Source organism: Tympanuchus pallidicinctus, unplaced genomic scaffold (genome assembly GCF_026119805.1).
Source record: "Tympanuchus pallidicinctus isolate F22 unplaced genomic scaffold, pur_lepc_1.0 scaffold3, whole genome shotgun sequence".
NCBI lineage: Eukaryota > Metazoa > Chordata > Aves > Galliformes > Phasianidae > Tympanuchus > Tympanuchus pallidicinctus.
Genome location: NW_026294747.1, coordinates 64,328,608 through 64,344,367, shown reverse-complemented (window position 1 = coordinate 64,344,367; position 15,760 = coordinate 64,328,608). Strand labels below are relative to the sequence as shown.

General features: G+C 37.3%; 1 protein-coding gene across 4 annotated transcripts in view; it reads right to left on the bottom strand.

Annotated features, from left to right (window-relative positions):
* LOC128085842 (sodium channel protein type 5 subunit alpha-like) overlaps positions 1 to 15,760 on the bottom strand; it is a 43,490-nt gene that overhangs the window by 13,530 nt on the left and 14,200 nt on the right. For all 4 annotated transcript variants that reach the window (XM_052693760.1, XM_052693763.1, XM_052693761.1 and 1 more), the window contains 12 exons: positions 14,951 to 15,014; positions 13,957 to 14,101; positions 11,599 to 11,793; positions 10,326 to 10,517; positions 8,309 to 8,411; positions 6,681 to 6,919; positions 6,416 to 6,568; positions 5,328 to 5,681; positions 4,138 to 4,590; positions 2,616 to 2,714; positions 1,497 to 1,608; positions 272 to 426 (listed from right to left, as the gene is read on the bottom strand). In XM_052693760.1, the coding sequence (XP_052549720.1) occupies positions 272 to 426; positions 1,497 to 1,608; positions 2,616 to 2,714; positions 4,138 to 4,590; positions 5,328 to 5,681; positions 6,416 to 6,568; positions 6,681 to 6,919; positions 8,309 to 8,411; positions 10,326 to 10,517; positions 11,599 to 11,793; positions 13,957 to 14,101; positions 14,951 to 15,014 (2,264 nt within the window). The remainder of the gene's footprint in view (positions 1 to 271; positions 427 to 1,496; positions 1,609 to 2,615; positions 2,715 to 4,137; positions 4,591 to 5,327; positions 5,682 to 6,415; positions 6,569 to 6,680; positions 6,920 to 8,308; positions 8,412 to 10,325; positions 10,518 to 11,598; positions 11,794 to 13,956; positions 14,102 to 14,950; positions 15,015 to 15,760) is intronic.

The window sequence follows — 15,760 nt, the reverse complement described above, 5'->3', positions numbered from 1 at the left end:
TGCTTTTAACAGATTTGCTGCTCTACCAATTTTTTGTAAGTTATTGATACTGCCAATCAATTCCCAATTCCTTTAATAGCTGCATTATTTCCTCACCAATCCTCTGGCAATGTCTTCCTACTTCCTTTCATCCTCTAGTTCTCTATCATACTACCTCCATCTCCACTTCATGTCTCCTATGGCCAATATTTCTAGTGATCTATCCACCCATTTCCACCACCACCAGTTGACAACCCTCCATTCAAAGTCTGAGAAATTAAATGAAATTTACCAGTGCTGCACTGCTCAGTACTATTATAAAAATGATAAAATTTTCAAACCAGCTATGTTTGACAATTTTGTAGCAGGTTTTTCTAAATTTCCACCAAGTGCTGCCTGGAAACTTAGTGATATCTACGCTGCAGCAAGGAAAATGTTTGACACAACCTGAAAAGAAAAAAAAAAAAAAAAAAACATATGAGCTTAATGGAAAATACAGTGCCACAGAATGTAAAAAGTGTATGAAGAGTGCACAAAGAATGTGCTGTTTCACTCATATGACCTTGCTGAGGCTGGAGGGACCTACAGCTGAAGAAAAGACAACATCTGTAGGCACACAGAACTGCTTTTTATAATGTATTTCATACATGGAAAAAGCAGAGAAAGCTTTGTGTATACAAACACACAAGTATTCCATATGAAAAAGCATCACTGCTCTGTAGAAAAACTCTAGCTGGTTTTATTATCTCACATTTATGCTTTTTGCTGTTAAAAGAGAGATGACCTTATGACTGGTTTAGTAAATTATTACTTTTATTCATTATTTCACTTGATTGCTCTGCACAAACATTGCAATAAGCTTCTGCTTGCTATTTTGCACATCCTTTCATCTTCAAAGGTAACATGATTGAAACATGACAGTCCACGCAGTCTAAGGAGCTGCTGAGGCAATTAAATATAGATGTCCATGCTGGGACAAACCAGACAGTCTTTTAAATTCCATTGGATGCACTGAGTAGATATTCACCCACTGCACTGAGATTTCAGACAGCTGAAATGCCACTTCAGATACCAGAAGTCAAGATGTATATCGTGGCTGACCTCCATCTGCCCCTTCAGAAGTGCCTTATTAAATGCCCTCACTCACATACACTCAACTACAGCCTGGTGTCACAATCTAAGCGTGAATCACACTCCAAAGACAGCATTTCCCAGCCTAAACACAGGTGTTTAGATCCATTTTAGGCCCATTGGGGTACCCTATAGTGCCTGTGTCACTTCTGCCAACTCTATGCAGTTATCACGGATACTCTCAGGCATTCCGGACAGAACTAAATGCCTGTGTTCAGGCATCTCAGTCCTGCTCCAGTTGTGTGCTGGCTCTGGCTATATTTATTTGACTTTTTATTTGTACAAATTGCTCAGGAGAATGACATCTGTCAATCTGGAAACATTCAAACAGATACCTTTGAATATTAGTTCATTTGGTATCCCTGTGATATATAAGATATACTTACTTTCTGTGCAACAGTCCTTAGGTAAATGTGTTTTTTTAGGCTGGGGATACAGGTCTATAAGAGTGACTGGGTCCACGGTGCTGGCTTCAGAATAGCTACCAACATCAAATCCCTGCAGAGAAGAAGGCGAAGAAGAAAATTGTTTGTTTTTCCCTTAATAATGTTTAATAATGTTTTCCCCTGTGCATTTAAAGCACGTTTGAACTAAATAAAATCTCCCTCTCTTTCAAATAAAGGAATAAATAAAACTAAAGTCATTATGGAAAACAAGCATAAATCAGCCCAAAATTGTAAGTGCCCTGACATGGAAAGGCAAGGCATGGGGACAGGTACAGGAATAAGAACCCAAGAAAAGAGAGGACTGTCTCTTTTGACAGCCATGATGGTCTACACTAACTTAAGTTCATTGACATAGACAAAAATGATTTAAACCCACATTTATATAATTAAGTAATTTACACCAAGTAAAACTCCGGGGAATTTTATCTAAAACCAGCACATCTTGAAGTGCTTGGAGGTAATGATTCAGAATTACCGAATTCCCATTTTGTTTTTGGGTGGTAAGCTACAAATATTCACTTTTTTTTGCATATATATATATATATATATATATATATTTATTAACGTGGAACTACACTGCGTTAGCTAAGCTAAAATCTATAGCTTCTAGATGAGGAGCTATTTGAGTGGACCCGTTTTAGAGAATAAATTTTTACACTGAAGGATGATGGCAAACAGTTACCTACAAAACTGATGAGTGAATCAACTGAGTTTAAAGAGTGCTGCTTGCTTAATTTTACAATTAAATTATTAATTGTAATAAAAGAAAGTAATAAAAAGAAAGTAATATATTTAGTTACACAGTTAGCAATGGCTGCTCATGAGACTCAAAGCTCCATGTTTTAGTAGGCATGGTGGTGATGGGTTGACAGTTGGTCTAGATGACCTTAGTGGTCTTTCTAACCTTAACAATTCCATGATTTCTGTTATAAATTACTGTCACAAAGCAACACCTTCTGCACAATTAAGACTTTGGAAAATGCTCGTCCTGTTATTGCTGAATAAGAATGAAAATGTTAATCACTAGAACACTCAGAAGATGGTAACTGTTACAAATACCTCTTCTTGCTCTTTATTTTTGTACGTTTCTGAAGTCCAAGAAATCTGACTCAGGAGACTTGAGTTTCGGCATTGCTCTCGGTGTCTCAATCTGTCTTCCTAAATGAAGTAATGCAAAAAAATTGATTTTCCACCTTTTTCTTCCAGAGAGTTGTTCTTGAAGGAATAAATATTTATCAAAGTGTAAAGCATCCACAAAATTAAGCATGTCTGTCTTTTTATAGAGAATTATATAATACCAATTGAAGGCATGTAGAAAGTATTTTTTTTCCCCTCAATTCAAACACTTTTGTCCTGTGGTTATACTGTGAAAGTATATCATTTCTCAAGACATACATTTATCCCAGTGATGGGTTCCTGCATCCACTGTAGAGGCTCAGCTGCAATCTCTACAGCTTCATTGCAGTGGACTCCTCTTTCTGGCTGGAGACCAAAGAGCTCAGTGATCCCTAACAGCTCTCAGTCCTCTTGTTGATGTAAAATGAAGACAGTACATAACACGTAAAAATAACCAAAGTAACCCATAATGCAATCCAAAACATATTTCAAATTGTCAAAGATGACTCTAAGGTGATCAACAATTTCTGCTTCTTGAAAATTTGCCCAAATATAAGACAATATCTCCTCTTGTGATCAAAAATATAGGAAATGAATTCTAGAAGTCCACCTAGACACTGACCATATAACAATCTAAGCGAGATTAGCATCTGCTTTTCATATTTTTGCCACGGCATAATGCTAAGTTACTGCACTTTGAGCCCAAATATCATAAGCTACTCTAAGATGCTTTCTACCTTGCTTTAGCAAATAACTTTCAAAGAAGTTCCTTCTTTAACAGCTTTAGCCAGTCTGTACTGGTCCATCCTTCACACAAAGTGTCTGAGAAGGTCTTGCAATGCTTCTTTTGGTTCACCTTTTGGCAAAAGACTGCGGAGAACTTATATGCATTTAGGTATCTGCACTTAAGCGCCCATAGATTAAGCTTATTCCTGCCCTTTGCAATAAAATTAAGATATGCAAAAGAGAATCTAAAATATCACAGAGGAGAACAAGGGATAAAAAAAAATCAAACACGTTGGTTTGTTTTTCTGTTTGTTTTTACAGTGAAGATCTTATTTGCATTTGCTTTGGCTTCCGAACAACTGAGAAGCAACATTTGAGCACTACAACTAGAGACCTGTCTTCCAAAATATCCAAATGCCATCGATAAGGCTAAGGAGACAAAAAATAAGAATGTCTGTCTTGATAAAACTTCATTTAGCAATTGACAATAATAAAATGAAATAAAATAGCTATAAACAGATTTACAGCTACCACTGAGAAGAATAATGAAAAAGTAGATACCCAACTTCTCCTGCTGAATAACTGAGATTGCTGAATAGCTCTTGCATTTTGAAGCTACTAGAAGAACAAAAAGTAAAACTGTGGAGATGACAGAAGAAATAACATTTACAACAGTGCCTTAAAGACTGTATTTGCAGATGCAAGTTACAGCACATTTTCTATCATTAATATTTCTTACCCATTTTCTGTATTCTCCTTCTGTGTATACACTCTGCTCATCATCACCTTCATCAGTGTAAGTCTCTGCTACTGCAAGGGGAATGTGGCCACTATGGTAGTTTAAAGAGCCTTCGTATTTCCCTTCTGCTGAGGAACTCTCTTCATTATTATAACATCCAATGTCAAAACAACTGTTGTCTGCATCCTTTCCAACATCTGTCATAGCATAGTTATTTTTCTCTAAGTCTTTGAAGGGACTTTCTCCCAAAGTCTTCTTTTTGGCTGTTGTTTTTTTGCTTCGTTCCATTTTTTTGCCACATTTATCCAAAATTCTCAATTTCACAGACTGCAGGCCCTTACAAATCCGTGCAATGGCAATCTCACATTTACTCTGTTTTTCAGCTTCCTCTTGTCCCGGTGAGGAGTCAGTACTGAAAGAACTCAGCAGCAGGGCAATGAATAGGTTGAGCACCTTGAAGGAAATAAAGTAAGCTGAAGACACCACTACTTCTAACAGAAATAAATAAGTAAATAAAAAGATCAGAAAACCCTTCTTGGGCGAATAGATAAATAAATAAAAATCTCTCTTTCATCAACTGCTCTGCTATCAAATTGAGCATACGAAAAAAATTTCTTCTTCCAGTCAGTAACAGAATGAGAATGAATGCTCACTGTAATGGAGTGTTCTTACCAAAGCATACAGTTATGTATTATGCTTCTAAAAAAGGTATGCAAAGATGCAGAATTTTCCAGAAAGTTTCAGCTTCTAGGGGATGCAAGATGGACAAACAGGAAGAAAAAAATCTAACTCATACATTAGAATGAATCTAAATCATGCAGTCTAGACAATCTGGGTACTGTAGCCTTTTGATACTTTAAGGGTAAGTCGGTAAGCATTTAAAGCAGTTCTGTTGCTTGACCTTAGCAGCACAAAAGATGAAGAAAGCAAATTACCACTGAATTATGGGAAGTGCTGCATGTCTGTGCTCTTATTAGAATGAATCATATTGTGTATTTTAATTATTGGTTACTTCTTGTGTAAGAAAGACATGGAAATAAATGAAAAATTGCAAATAGAAACCATAGAAACCGGCTAACATCCAGAAAACTGAAATGCAGGAATACTCTTCAAATGATAACATTTACCTAAGGGAAAAAGATGCCAACGTAGCTTGGTTCAGTAGGGATGGAAAACAGCTTGAAACTCACCACTAAGTTTCCTATCACCAGGACTAGCAAGAAAATGGGAAGACACAGCCCTTGTCCAGCCACTTCCATACATTCCCACATGGTTTCAATCCATTCTCCACATAATATTCGGAATATGACCAGGAATGAATGACAAAAATCCTTCATATGCCAGCGTAAGTTCTTGGTTGTACTTATTTTGTAGAAGTTAGCACTGTAACATTTGCCCAAAACCTGCTTTCCTACTACAGCAAAAATAAATACAGTGATAATCAAAACCAGAGTGAGGTTACCCAGTGCACCAACTGAGTTTAGAATTATTTTCATAAGAGTATTTAAGGCTGGCCACATCTTTGCCAATTTGAAGATCCTGAGCTGCAAGTAAAACACAAGGGAACAATGAGAGGCAGAACTGCACACAAACAGCACAACACAAACACACAAACAGACCCTGCGTTTATCACGCTGCCTTCACTGCCAAATTCAACACCACCCATCATAATTCATCCCTCCATATAAAGGTTTTTAGCTGCTCAGATCCAAAAGTTTTCTACTTAAGTTCAGATATAATTCTGAATTCACAGCAAGGGTGTAGTAAAAAAAAACTTAGTTAAAAAATGACATTGTACACAGTATCTGAGAGACAGCCCTTTATCTAAGACACTGAGAAGCCTGCTCCTAAATCTAAGCCTTGAGAAAAGCCATGTTATTTGAGGAAAGCCACAATGCACCTAGGAAAAGACAAGTAGTGAAGGCACCTTTGCTATCTTTAAGCTCAGATAACACATTTTCTTATCTGAAAATCTAAAATGTAGTTGATTACTGACACTCTATGGACCTAACAGAGAAGTGGTGAACTTACTGCTAAGTCAAATCTCCAAGGGGGAGCACTGCCAGAGCATTTGTAGTATCCCATATACACAGCATAATAAACATATTACATATATTCTTTGCCATGCATCTAATATTCATTCCAATTTAACATTCATGCTAGCTTACTATTTGCTTACAAAGAGAACAATAAAATAATTTGAGGGTATTTCCACTGCAATGTTTTCACAAATCTATACAATGCAAGTACTTCTAAAAAAGAATACAGACATAATTACCAGCCTGAAAAATGTCATATTTTCATGAAAGCTTATTAGGCCAATCATCACAACTATACTATCAAAAATATTCCATTTTTGCTGAAAGTAGTAGTATGGATCTAGGGCGATGATTTTCAAGACCATTTCTGCTGCAAAAATCACGGTGAAAACCTGGAAAAAGAAATTCACCATAAAGTCACTGAAAATGTATGTCTCTTTATGAGACTGACCAGTCAGTCTGGAGCTATAACTCCATTCTTGATCTGTGACTGACCTAACTTACCTTGTCACTTATGCAAATCAATCTTTTTTCAGAAAGAGACATGCCAGGGTGCTCCAGAGCCATGAAAAAAGTATTCACTATAATGCAAATCATGATTATGAGATCGACAAGTGGATCCAAAGCTATCAATTGCACCTTCCCTTTGACTGCTCTCCAGAATGGGCAACAGTTCCAAATCAGATACTTCTGAACAAGACGTTTCCAAACCGAAGCGAATCTCGCCTTCGCATTTTGCTGCTCTAAATGATAAAAGAGACATACAAGTAATCTCACAGTATGAAGAAAAAGACCAATACTGGTATTTATTTTCACACTTTGGTTCCTATCTTCTGAGAAAAATAGTATGGTTGAAAAACTTTGTTTCATTCACGCTACACCACCTACTCACAGGCTAATTAAAGGTCATAAGCAACAAATTCCATGATTACAGAAACAGGTGATATTACTCACTCGTTCATATTGCCATTATCCTGGGGGATGAGAACATACCTGCTCTAAGGAGAAATAACTTGCTGTATTTGGGAAAACATACAAATTGTTTTCTGTCAGTTGTACCTTATGGTCACAGAAGCAGAGAAGTGCCCACTCCCATCTTTTTCAAAACACTGTCCCACGTTCTAGAAGACTGATAACTTTCCCTTTAAGCCTTCTCTTTGCAATACTGAATCAGCTCAGCCCAAAGCAAGTGTTCCAGTCCTTAGCTGTCTTAGTGGCACCCTGCCGAACATAAGTTAGTTTTCCAAGGTATTCCCTATAATGTAGGGAACCAAAACTGGGTACAGTATGTGCTCTAACAAGCGTTTAATTAAGGGTAATAATCATTCTTCTCAGTCTCCTGGCTATGCTGCCTTTAATACAGCCCAGAATGCTGTTAGCCACCCCTGCTGAACTCATGCTCAGCTTGCTGCCCAAAAGGACTGCAAAAGGACAAGGGCTTGTTCTGCAGAGCTGCTTCTCAGGCAATCAGCTAGCTCCCAGTTTATACTGTTGCAAGAGATTCTTGTACTTATGTAGAAGTCTGTCCTTGCTGAATTTTTGTCAGGTTTTTGTTGGCCTGTGCCATCAGTCTGCCTAGGTCCCTTGCCCTGCCTGTATCAACAAGTCTCCCCCAGTTTGGTGTCATCTGTGAATTTTGAGAGCAAGTACCCTATTGCTGCCTCCAGGTCACTGATGAAAACAGTAGGACAGAAAGGATCCTAAGATACCACTCTGTGGTACTCTATTTGCTTACCTAACCCTCAGTAAAAAGTATCATGCCCACCAGACTCTCAAAGCCCAAGAATCCAGCCAGTTCTCTGATTAGCTGGCTGCTCACCCATGCAGATCTTAACATCCCAACAGGGATACAAACATACTCTGGAAAGCCTTACTAAAAACAGTGACAACATTGCCTTCCTCTCAGCCACAAATCCCAGTGACTGTATTGTGCAGAGCAATCAGATGTGATTTAGGCTTGGCAATGTCAAGTTACAGTTGCAATTATATGTGATCTGAGAATATTAATTTCATTGAAACTTAGATTTTAATTTCCCATACTCATTATTAAACAATTGCTTGTGATATTTTGCTCTCTTCAGTCAAGGTACACAATCAGAGTTGAAAAAAGTACTGAAGAATTAATGACTTACTCATGTTATCTGTAATAACAGTGGCTGCACTCATTAACCTCTGTCTCTGATAGGGATCGTTAATAGAGTCCATGGACAACTCATAAGACAATAGGATCTGCCTCTTTGGTTAGAAAGACAACAGAAGACAGTACAACAAGAGAATATGAATAAATGTTTGCAAATGTAAAATTATTCACAGCACAATATAAATGTACAGTTAAAGTGTTTAAAATTTGTTTTAGATATACACTGTAATGAAGCTTTACCTTGCTGACGGAATGGAATATAAGACAAAACAAGAAAATATCATGTGAACACAAGGATATGTCATTAAAAATGCTACCACGTGTCTCCTTCTGAAAATAATGTCTTGCTAAAAATAATTTTGCCATTATAAAAATGCATATAATCATGTATAGTAAGAAACCTTAACAGGAGAGCAAGGGAAAAAAGAATAATTCCAAACTTTCTTGAGACAGATAATAGGAACACACAAAAAGAAGACTGAAGATCAGTTTGAATAACTGGTTATGGAACTATTTCTAATAAATGACAAACATTAACTAATGTTAATAATAGCTATTTAGTGAGTCATAATTATTGGTTTCCTCATCCGTTTTAAGCCTATCAAGAATATCAAACTGCTTAAAGCTAGGAATGGGACAACTTCAGTTTTCATTAAAAAGCTATAGAATGCTTATCTCAGTGTTCCTGATATACACTGAGAAACAGCCAGGCCAACACCTGCATCCTACAAAATACTCATTACAGTGAAAGATTATGTTCCTGACACATTAACTATGTACACACACCCCCAGTGCATATACAATCTTTAAAGACTACACTGTTGTAAAACAGGTTGTAAAGAATAGGTGGCAATCTCTGAGGTAGACAAAACCAGAAAGAAGGAAGATTCCAGCATTAGGATGGAATTAGAGCTATCAGCTATTAACGAGTTACCAACCAGATCACAATGCACAGTCTTAGTGATCATCTTCTGCACAACAATTGAGGTAACTTCCTTTACGAGGAAGATATGCAGCCAACAATATGCAATATCATCACTTTAGACTTTCATCATAAGAAAATTCTTACAACATATTCCATAAAATTATTATTAAGAGAATTAAACTGACATCCTTAGCCCTAGAGGTTTAATATTAACTAATTTATTTCTGTTCTTTGCTATTTTAATGACTTCATAGCTAAGCAAAACTTAGCTGATAGAAGAGTCATAAAATAGACATGTGAAATGAATTTGCAATAGCGTGCTAAAATGTCCCTTTTTTCAGTCTGCATTTCTTCAGAATCTAAAAAAAAACCAATTAGAACATTTTAATCATATCCATGTCACTAGGGCAACTTGTCTGTTCATTTCTTTCTCTAATATTTGGTCCCTTCTGTAATGTCCCTTTCTACAATACATGTAATATTGAGAAACCTCTAAAAATTCATGTGTCTTCCTGAATGAAGTTTCCAAGTTTCTTTGTTTCTGAAATTCCTGTCTGTTCACAAACTCTCAGAGCATAAGCCTTTAGGAAGGTTAAGAACATCCATCAAAACTAAGCTGTTTACTGTTTAGCTGTTCTTTTCCTTTTAACCAAATTAAACACCTGGTTATGGGAAGTCCTCTGATAAACCACTATTTAAAACAGGAAAGGGCTCTAGAAAGATAATCCTTCAAGTTCTTATGGAATTGATGTTCTCTGAAGTTTTCCACCTGATCCACTTCTCTTTGTTTTAGCATCTTTAGCCTTTTCTTACAATTAAAAGTAAAGTGTACACTGAAGAGTGCTCAGTTTTAGCAGAGGTTGCACGACTATTAGGTTGCCATAACAGGAAACAAACTGGCACTGTCTTAGAGTTGTGGATTACAGAATCACAGAATCACAGGGGTCCCTTCTCTAATGTTTCTTTCTGCAATATTTATAATATTAAGAAACCTCTAAAGGAAGGAAAGTAAGGAAAGACCTTCTTTCAAACAGCCATATCACATGCAAGTCTAATGAATATATCCTGTATTTTGAATACTTACCAGCTTCTTGTGGCAATGATCAGGCTGTGAACGAAGCATACTTTCCTCGTTACTTTGATCACCTACAATTAAACTTTGCCTTGAAACAGGCTTTTCTCCCCTCATCTCTTTTTCTTGTGATTTTTCTAAGTCAGCAACTGACATTTCAGATTCAACATGGGGGGCTTTATTACTCTCTCCAGCAGACAACATCTGGAAATGAAGCAACAAAAAGTATGTCTATTAATACAAGCCAAATAACCAGACTAGGATCATACATTACCTTTTGGATACCAAAGTACTGTAAAGGGGTTTGAGTTGCATTCTGTATTCCTAAGACTGAAAGATAAAAGCAGGGTTAGTTTTCAGCTACCATAATTTAAGCTTGCCCCTGTCACTTTAGATATTGTATTCCATATGTGAAATACAGAATATTCAGGCATATTGCTTTACTCTCCCTTTTCTCACTTCGGATCTTGAGCACAATGACAACAGAAGAATCAGGGTTCAAACTATATCCTAAAATATTAAAACTTTTTTACTAAGTAAACTTTGAAAGCTCAAATTTCACTCATAGAAATAGCACAGGCTTATCCACAGCTCTGTAGAAGAAATTTGGTACAACAGTGATGCTTTTTGTTTTAACAATGAAATGGGATATTTCGTATGGAAAATCTGTAAGTCCTCTTACAAGTCTGACTTTTCTGATTGCTAGCTGCAAATTGGAGGTATCTTTCACAAAAGTCAGAGGATAAATGATACCTTACCAATGATTTTCAATCTGTGTTTTTGCTTCAGCTGGGCGCTTAACTTCTCAGGAATAAAATAAAACAAGATCCCAAGTCTGCTATGGGCCAAGAAATTAAAGAATCTAGGCAATACTGTGCCAAGAAGAAGAGGAAAATATAAATCTGTAGCGTGTCAAAACCAACAGCAAAAAAACTAATGCAGTTTCTGGATGCTCCTTTACATGAACATGGAACTAATGGTACTAGCCTGGCAAAGGCTGCCTATCCTGGTCTTGTCAGCTGGTAGACATTCTGTGTGCAATCATTCAAAAAGAGCTCAGCTGAACACAGTGGCTCTCAGAAAGTGAGAATCCTGAAATCCACCTGCAGTTCCAACCTCAATCTCAAGAAATTAAAGAAATGTCAACTTTCCTCATGGATGCATGTATCTCTACCTGTACTTCATTTGTCAGACTATGCAGTGATAGAAAAGGCAGTTTGTTAAATCCAAGGATATAAGAAAAAATATATATTTTATTCTTTATTATATACAGCAATTTACAAACCTGTTCTTTCTCAAGAATTTTTTTAGCATCCTGAAGTAATTTTTCCTTTGCCTGTGTTTCAGCAAGAGTAGCTTTGTTCTGCTCTTCATATGCCATAGTTACTACAGCCAATATCAGATTGAAGAGATAAAATGAGCATAAAAAGATGACAGCTATAAAAAATAAAATGTAGCTTTTCCCAGATGAACGGATAGTCTATGAGAAAAAAAAGATCACAACAGATTCTTAAAATACAAACATTGGCAGTAGGATTAGAAATTAGCAACTTATTTTCCTATACAATGCAAGAGGTCAAGGTACTGCACTGTTCTCTTGACACAGTAGCAGGATCTACCTCTGGTCTCGGTTATGCAGGTCTAGGAATACATCTAATCAGGAGCTCATATGGCCTCAAGTAAATAAATTGTAGATCTTAAAAACCTGATAATACAATGTATTTCTATTCAAGCATTCATAAGGATGCTCTATATGGCTCAGAAGAAGAATGAACAAAATTTTATTATTAAAATTAAATGAAGTAATTCTCAGCAAATTGGGCAAACGATCAGAGTTTAAGGTATGATAAGGCAACTTCAGCTGTAAAGAGATTTATAGGTGACTACAGAAGAAATTACTGAAAATAACAAGAAAGAAAGCTAGAATTATCTAAAAATTCTAAAATATGCTATCATTAGTTAATAAGAGGCAATCATTAGAGTGCTTATTCTTACTTTTTTTAAAGTAGCACTGGAAGAGATGGTTAAAAAATCAAGTTCTGAGACATTAGAAAACAAAAACCGCATGACCTTGAACTAACAGTAAGAATACATGACTGTTTAGGTTGGAAAAGACCTTGAAGATCATCCAATAAGACTTTCAGTATCATCTAGCAGTCTAGTATCCACCCAATCCTACACGTCCACTGCTGAGCTGTGTCCCTAACAGCAACATTAAAGCACCCTAAATACGTGCAGGGACAGGGAACCCACCACTTCTCTGGGCAGCCCATTCCTATGCTTGACAATCCTTTTTATGAAGAAATTCTTCCTGCTATCCAGTTTAAACCTGCCCAAGTGCAATTTGAGGCTGTAATCTCATATCTTATCACTTGCCATTGAGAAAAGAGAACAACCCCCACCTCGCTATAACCTCCTTTCAGAGACTTGTAGAGAGTGATAAAGCCACCTTTTTCTTCACAGTAAACAAGCCAGTTCCCCCAGCCACTACTTTTAAGCTTTGCTTTCTAGTCCCATCAACAACTCTTGCTCTTCCCTGGAAATGCTTGAGTAACTCAGTATCCTTGTGGTGAGAGGCCCAAAGCCTGAGGTGCAGCCTCACCAGTCCCAGTACAAGGCATGACCACCTCCTGCTCCTGCTGGTTGCACTACTTTTGATGCAAACCAGAATGCCAATGGCCTTGTGGTCATCTGGACACACTGTCTGGCTTGTGTTCAGCTGGCTATTTACCAACACCTCCACATGCTTTTGCATTTGGCAGCTCTCCAGCCACCCTTCTCAAGCCCATATTACAAAATGGAGTTGCTGTGGTTAAAGTGCAGAACCTGGCACTGGATCTTGTTGAATGCCATGAGTCTCGGTGCAATCCATCAACCCAGCCTGCCCAGATCTCTCTTGCTGAGCCTTCCTACCATGAGGCAGATCAACAGTCCTACCCAAGTTGGTGTCATCTGCAGATGTATCCATTAAAAAAATAATCTCAATCAACAGAAATTGCTGAAGAGATGTTAAAGCGAACCATACGAAAACTGCAGAACAAGGCAGAAGATAATTGTCTTCTAGCACAGACACTGCATAGGTATAATGGATCCAGAAAGACCTCTGCATACAATTTCTGTATAGTTTATGTAAAAAACAAACAAACAAAACCCCAGAACTTAAACGTTGCAAATAAAACATAAAAGGCTCTGTTTTTTGGGTTTTTTTTTTAGTTCCAGTTATCAAAATACACTCTGAAATCTAAGTGTATTTGTTCTGAGCCAAAAGGTTTGATGAGGAGTCAGGATTTAGAGAAGAACGGAGTATGCAAGTCCTCACAGCTCCTTCAACAGTAGGGAACTCACTAACTGGATCTCTTACACATCCCCAATCCTTTGCTAGTGTCATAATTAAAATACTTATTTACTACTCACTGTTCTAAGTGTGTTCTCCAATGAAACCAGTGCTCATGTTAAGAATGCTGCCATTCAGTGTCACTTGCAGAAAGTGTTACAACTTAGCCAATTGAAGCTTCTTCCTTAATATTGGTTCTAAAACAAGTTTTGTATCAGTAATGTTGAAATAGGTGCAGATTTTTCTACTGGACATAAACCTCTGAACTTCATGTCCAAAGTCAACGTAGCAGGTGATAAAAGTACCTACTTGTCTGTACAGACGCTCCCAGGAATCCTGTGTCATCAGACGGAATAAAGAAAGGAAGGCCCAGCCAAAATGATCAAAACTTGTGTAGCCAAAGTCAGGATTGTTCCCACGTTTCAAACATGTGTAGTTTTCAGGGCACTCATCTCTAAAGAAGGAGAACAATACTTACACTTGTAGTATTAGAATATACTCTAAGGCACTCTAGTTCACAACACCATGTACAGATTTGTTCAGCTCATCTGAAACTCCAGTTTCATTGATCATAAAATGGCCTGGGTTGAAAAGGACCTCAAAGATCACCTATTTTCAACTCCCCTGACATAGGCAGGGTCGCCAACCACCAGACCAGGCTGCCCAGAGAAAGTGCGGATGCTCCATCCCTGGAGGTGCCAAGGTCAGGCTGGATAGAGTCCTGAGCAGCCTGATCTGCAAACAGATCAGGGTAGGAGGGTTAGAACTCAATGGCTTTAAACTTTCCTTCCAACCCAAGCCATTCTGTGATTCTAGAAGAACTGATTTATATCAGACAACTCTGGAAAATCATTTGACTTGTCACAGATTTGTGGTACAGTCTTGACTAGAGAGAAACTCTCTTCTCGAGGGGGGTACATACAAAGGTATACATAAAGGGGGAAAATATAAAACTATACTGACATTTAAACAATCTACCAGGATAAAGAGAGCTTGTTAATACCTCACATTCTTTACTGATCTGTTCCCCTCATATTTTTCCTCATATTCTATACCAATTATATTACCAGCAGTTAGCAAGAAAGCACATCAATAACCGTGGACATTCTAGTATTACCATTCATTTGTTCTCTCAGATTAAGTATTATGAAAAGAAGAAAATAAGAAAAAATTAATAAAATTAAGAATTAAGAAAAAAATCCATCTTTCTGAAAAATCACCAGTATTTCCTCATGCCAAAAATAAAGCCAAAATCCATACAGAGGGGAAAACAAGGAAGTACTGAAACCGTTTTCTCACTTACGAAGAATTTCCATTGTAACCACAGAGCAGGATGTCAGAAGATCCCTTCATTCTGGCACAGATATCTAATAAATAGTAATAATAATAAAAAGGAATCTTTAACTCAGAAGTTGTTGCCTTAAACTTCTCCAGGTTCAAGTGGCTGTTCACATACTCAGTTCCTAACCACACACAGTAAGCCACACATTACTGCACTATAAATGATGGCCTAATATACGAAATCTCAGTGAAAACCTTATTAGGGCTGTTTCTCTGCAGATCCATCCCTAGATATGGAAGTTTTTTGTTTTTGTTTTGTTTTGGTTTTTTTAATTTATTTATTGTAAGATTTTATTCATTTTTTTAAATATAGGAATATCTAAAAGAGGTAGTCAAAATCCATGAACAACACAGCCTGTGTTAAAATAAATTCAATTTGAGCACAGTTCCCTTAAAAATAGGATAAATAGGTAAAGAAGGTAGTTTATGGGAACTTCTGAATCACAGCCTGAGCCTCTGATTGACCACCTGAGGCAAGCAATGAGTCAGCCAGGTGAAGGCAATTCTCCTGTGCTACCTGAAGGGGTGGAGCCTGGCTGCACCTCTCCTAGACTCCATTTAAGAGTTGACTACCAGTGGGGAAGGATCTTTTTTGGAGATCACTCTTCCTGGAGTTTTCTCAGTGAGCCCAAGCTTTCCATCCATTCTTCTTTAGAATGACTAAAGCCTAACATTCTTGTATATTTCTTAATTATAACGTGTCTATTCCTTGATTATACAGGTGCTTACAGAAAATGTAGCCTGTGCTATCACATAGACTGCTAATCTTTCC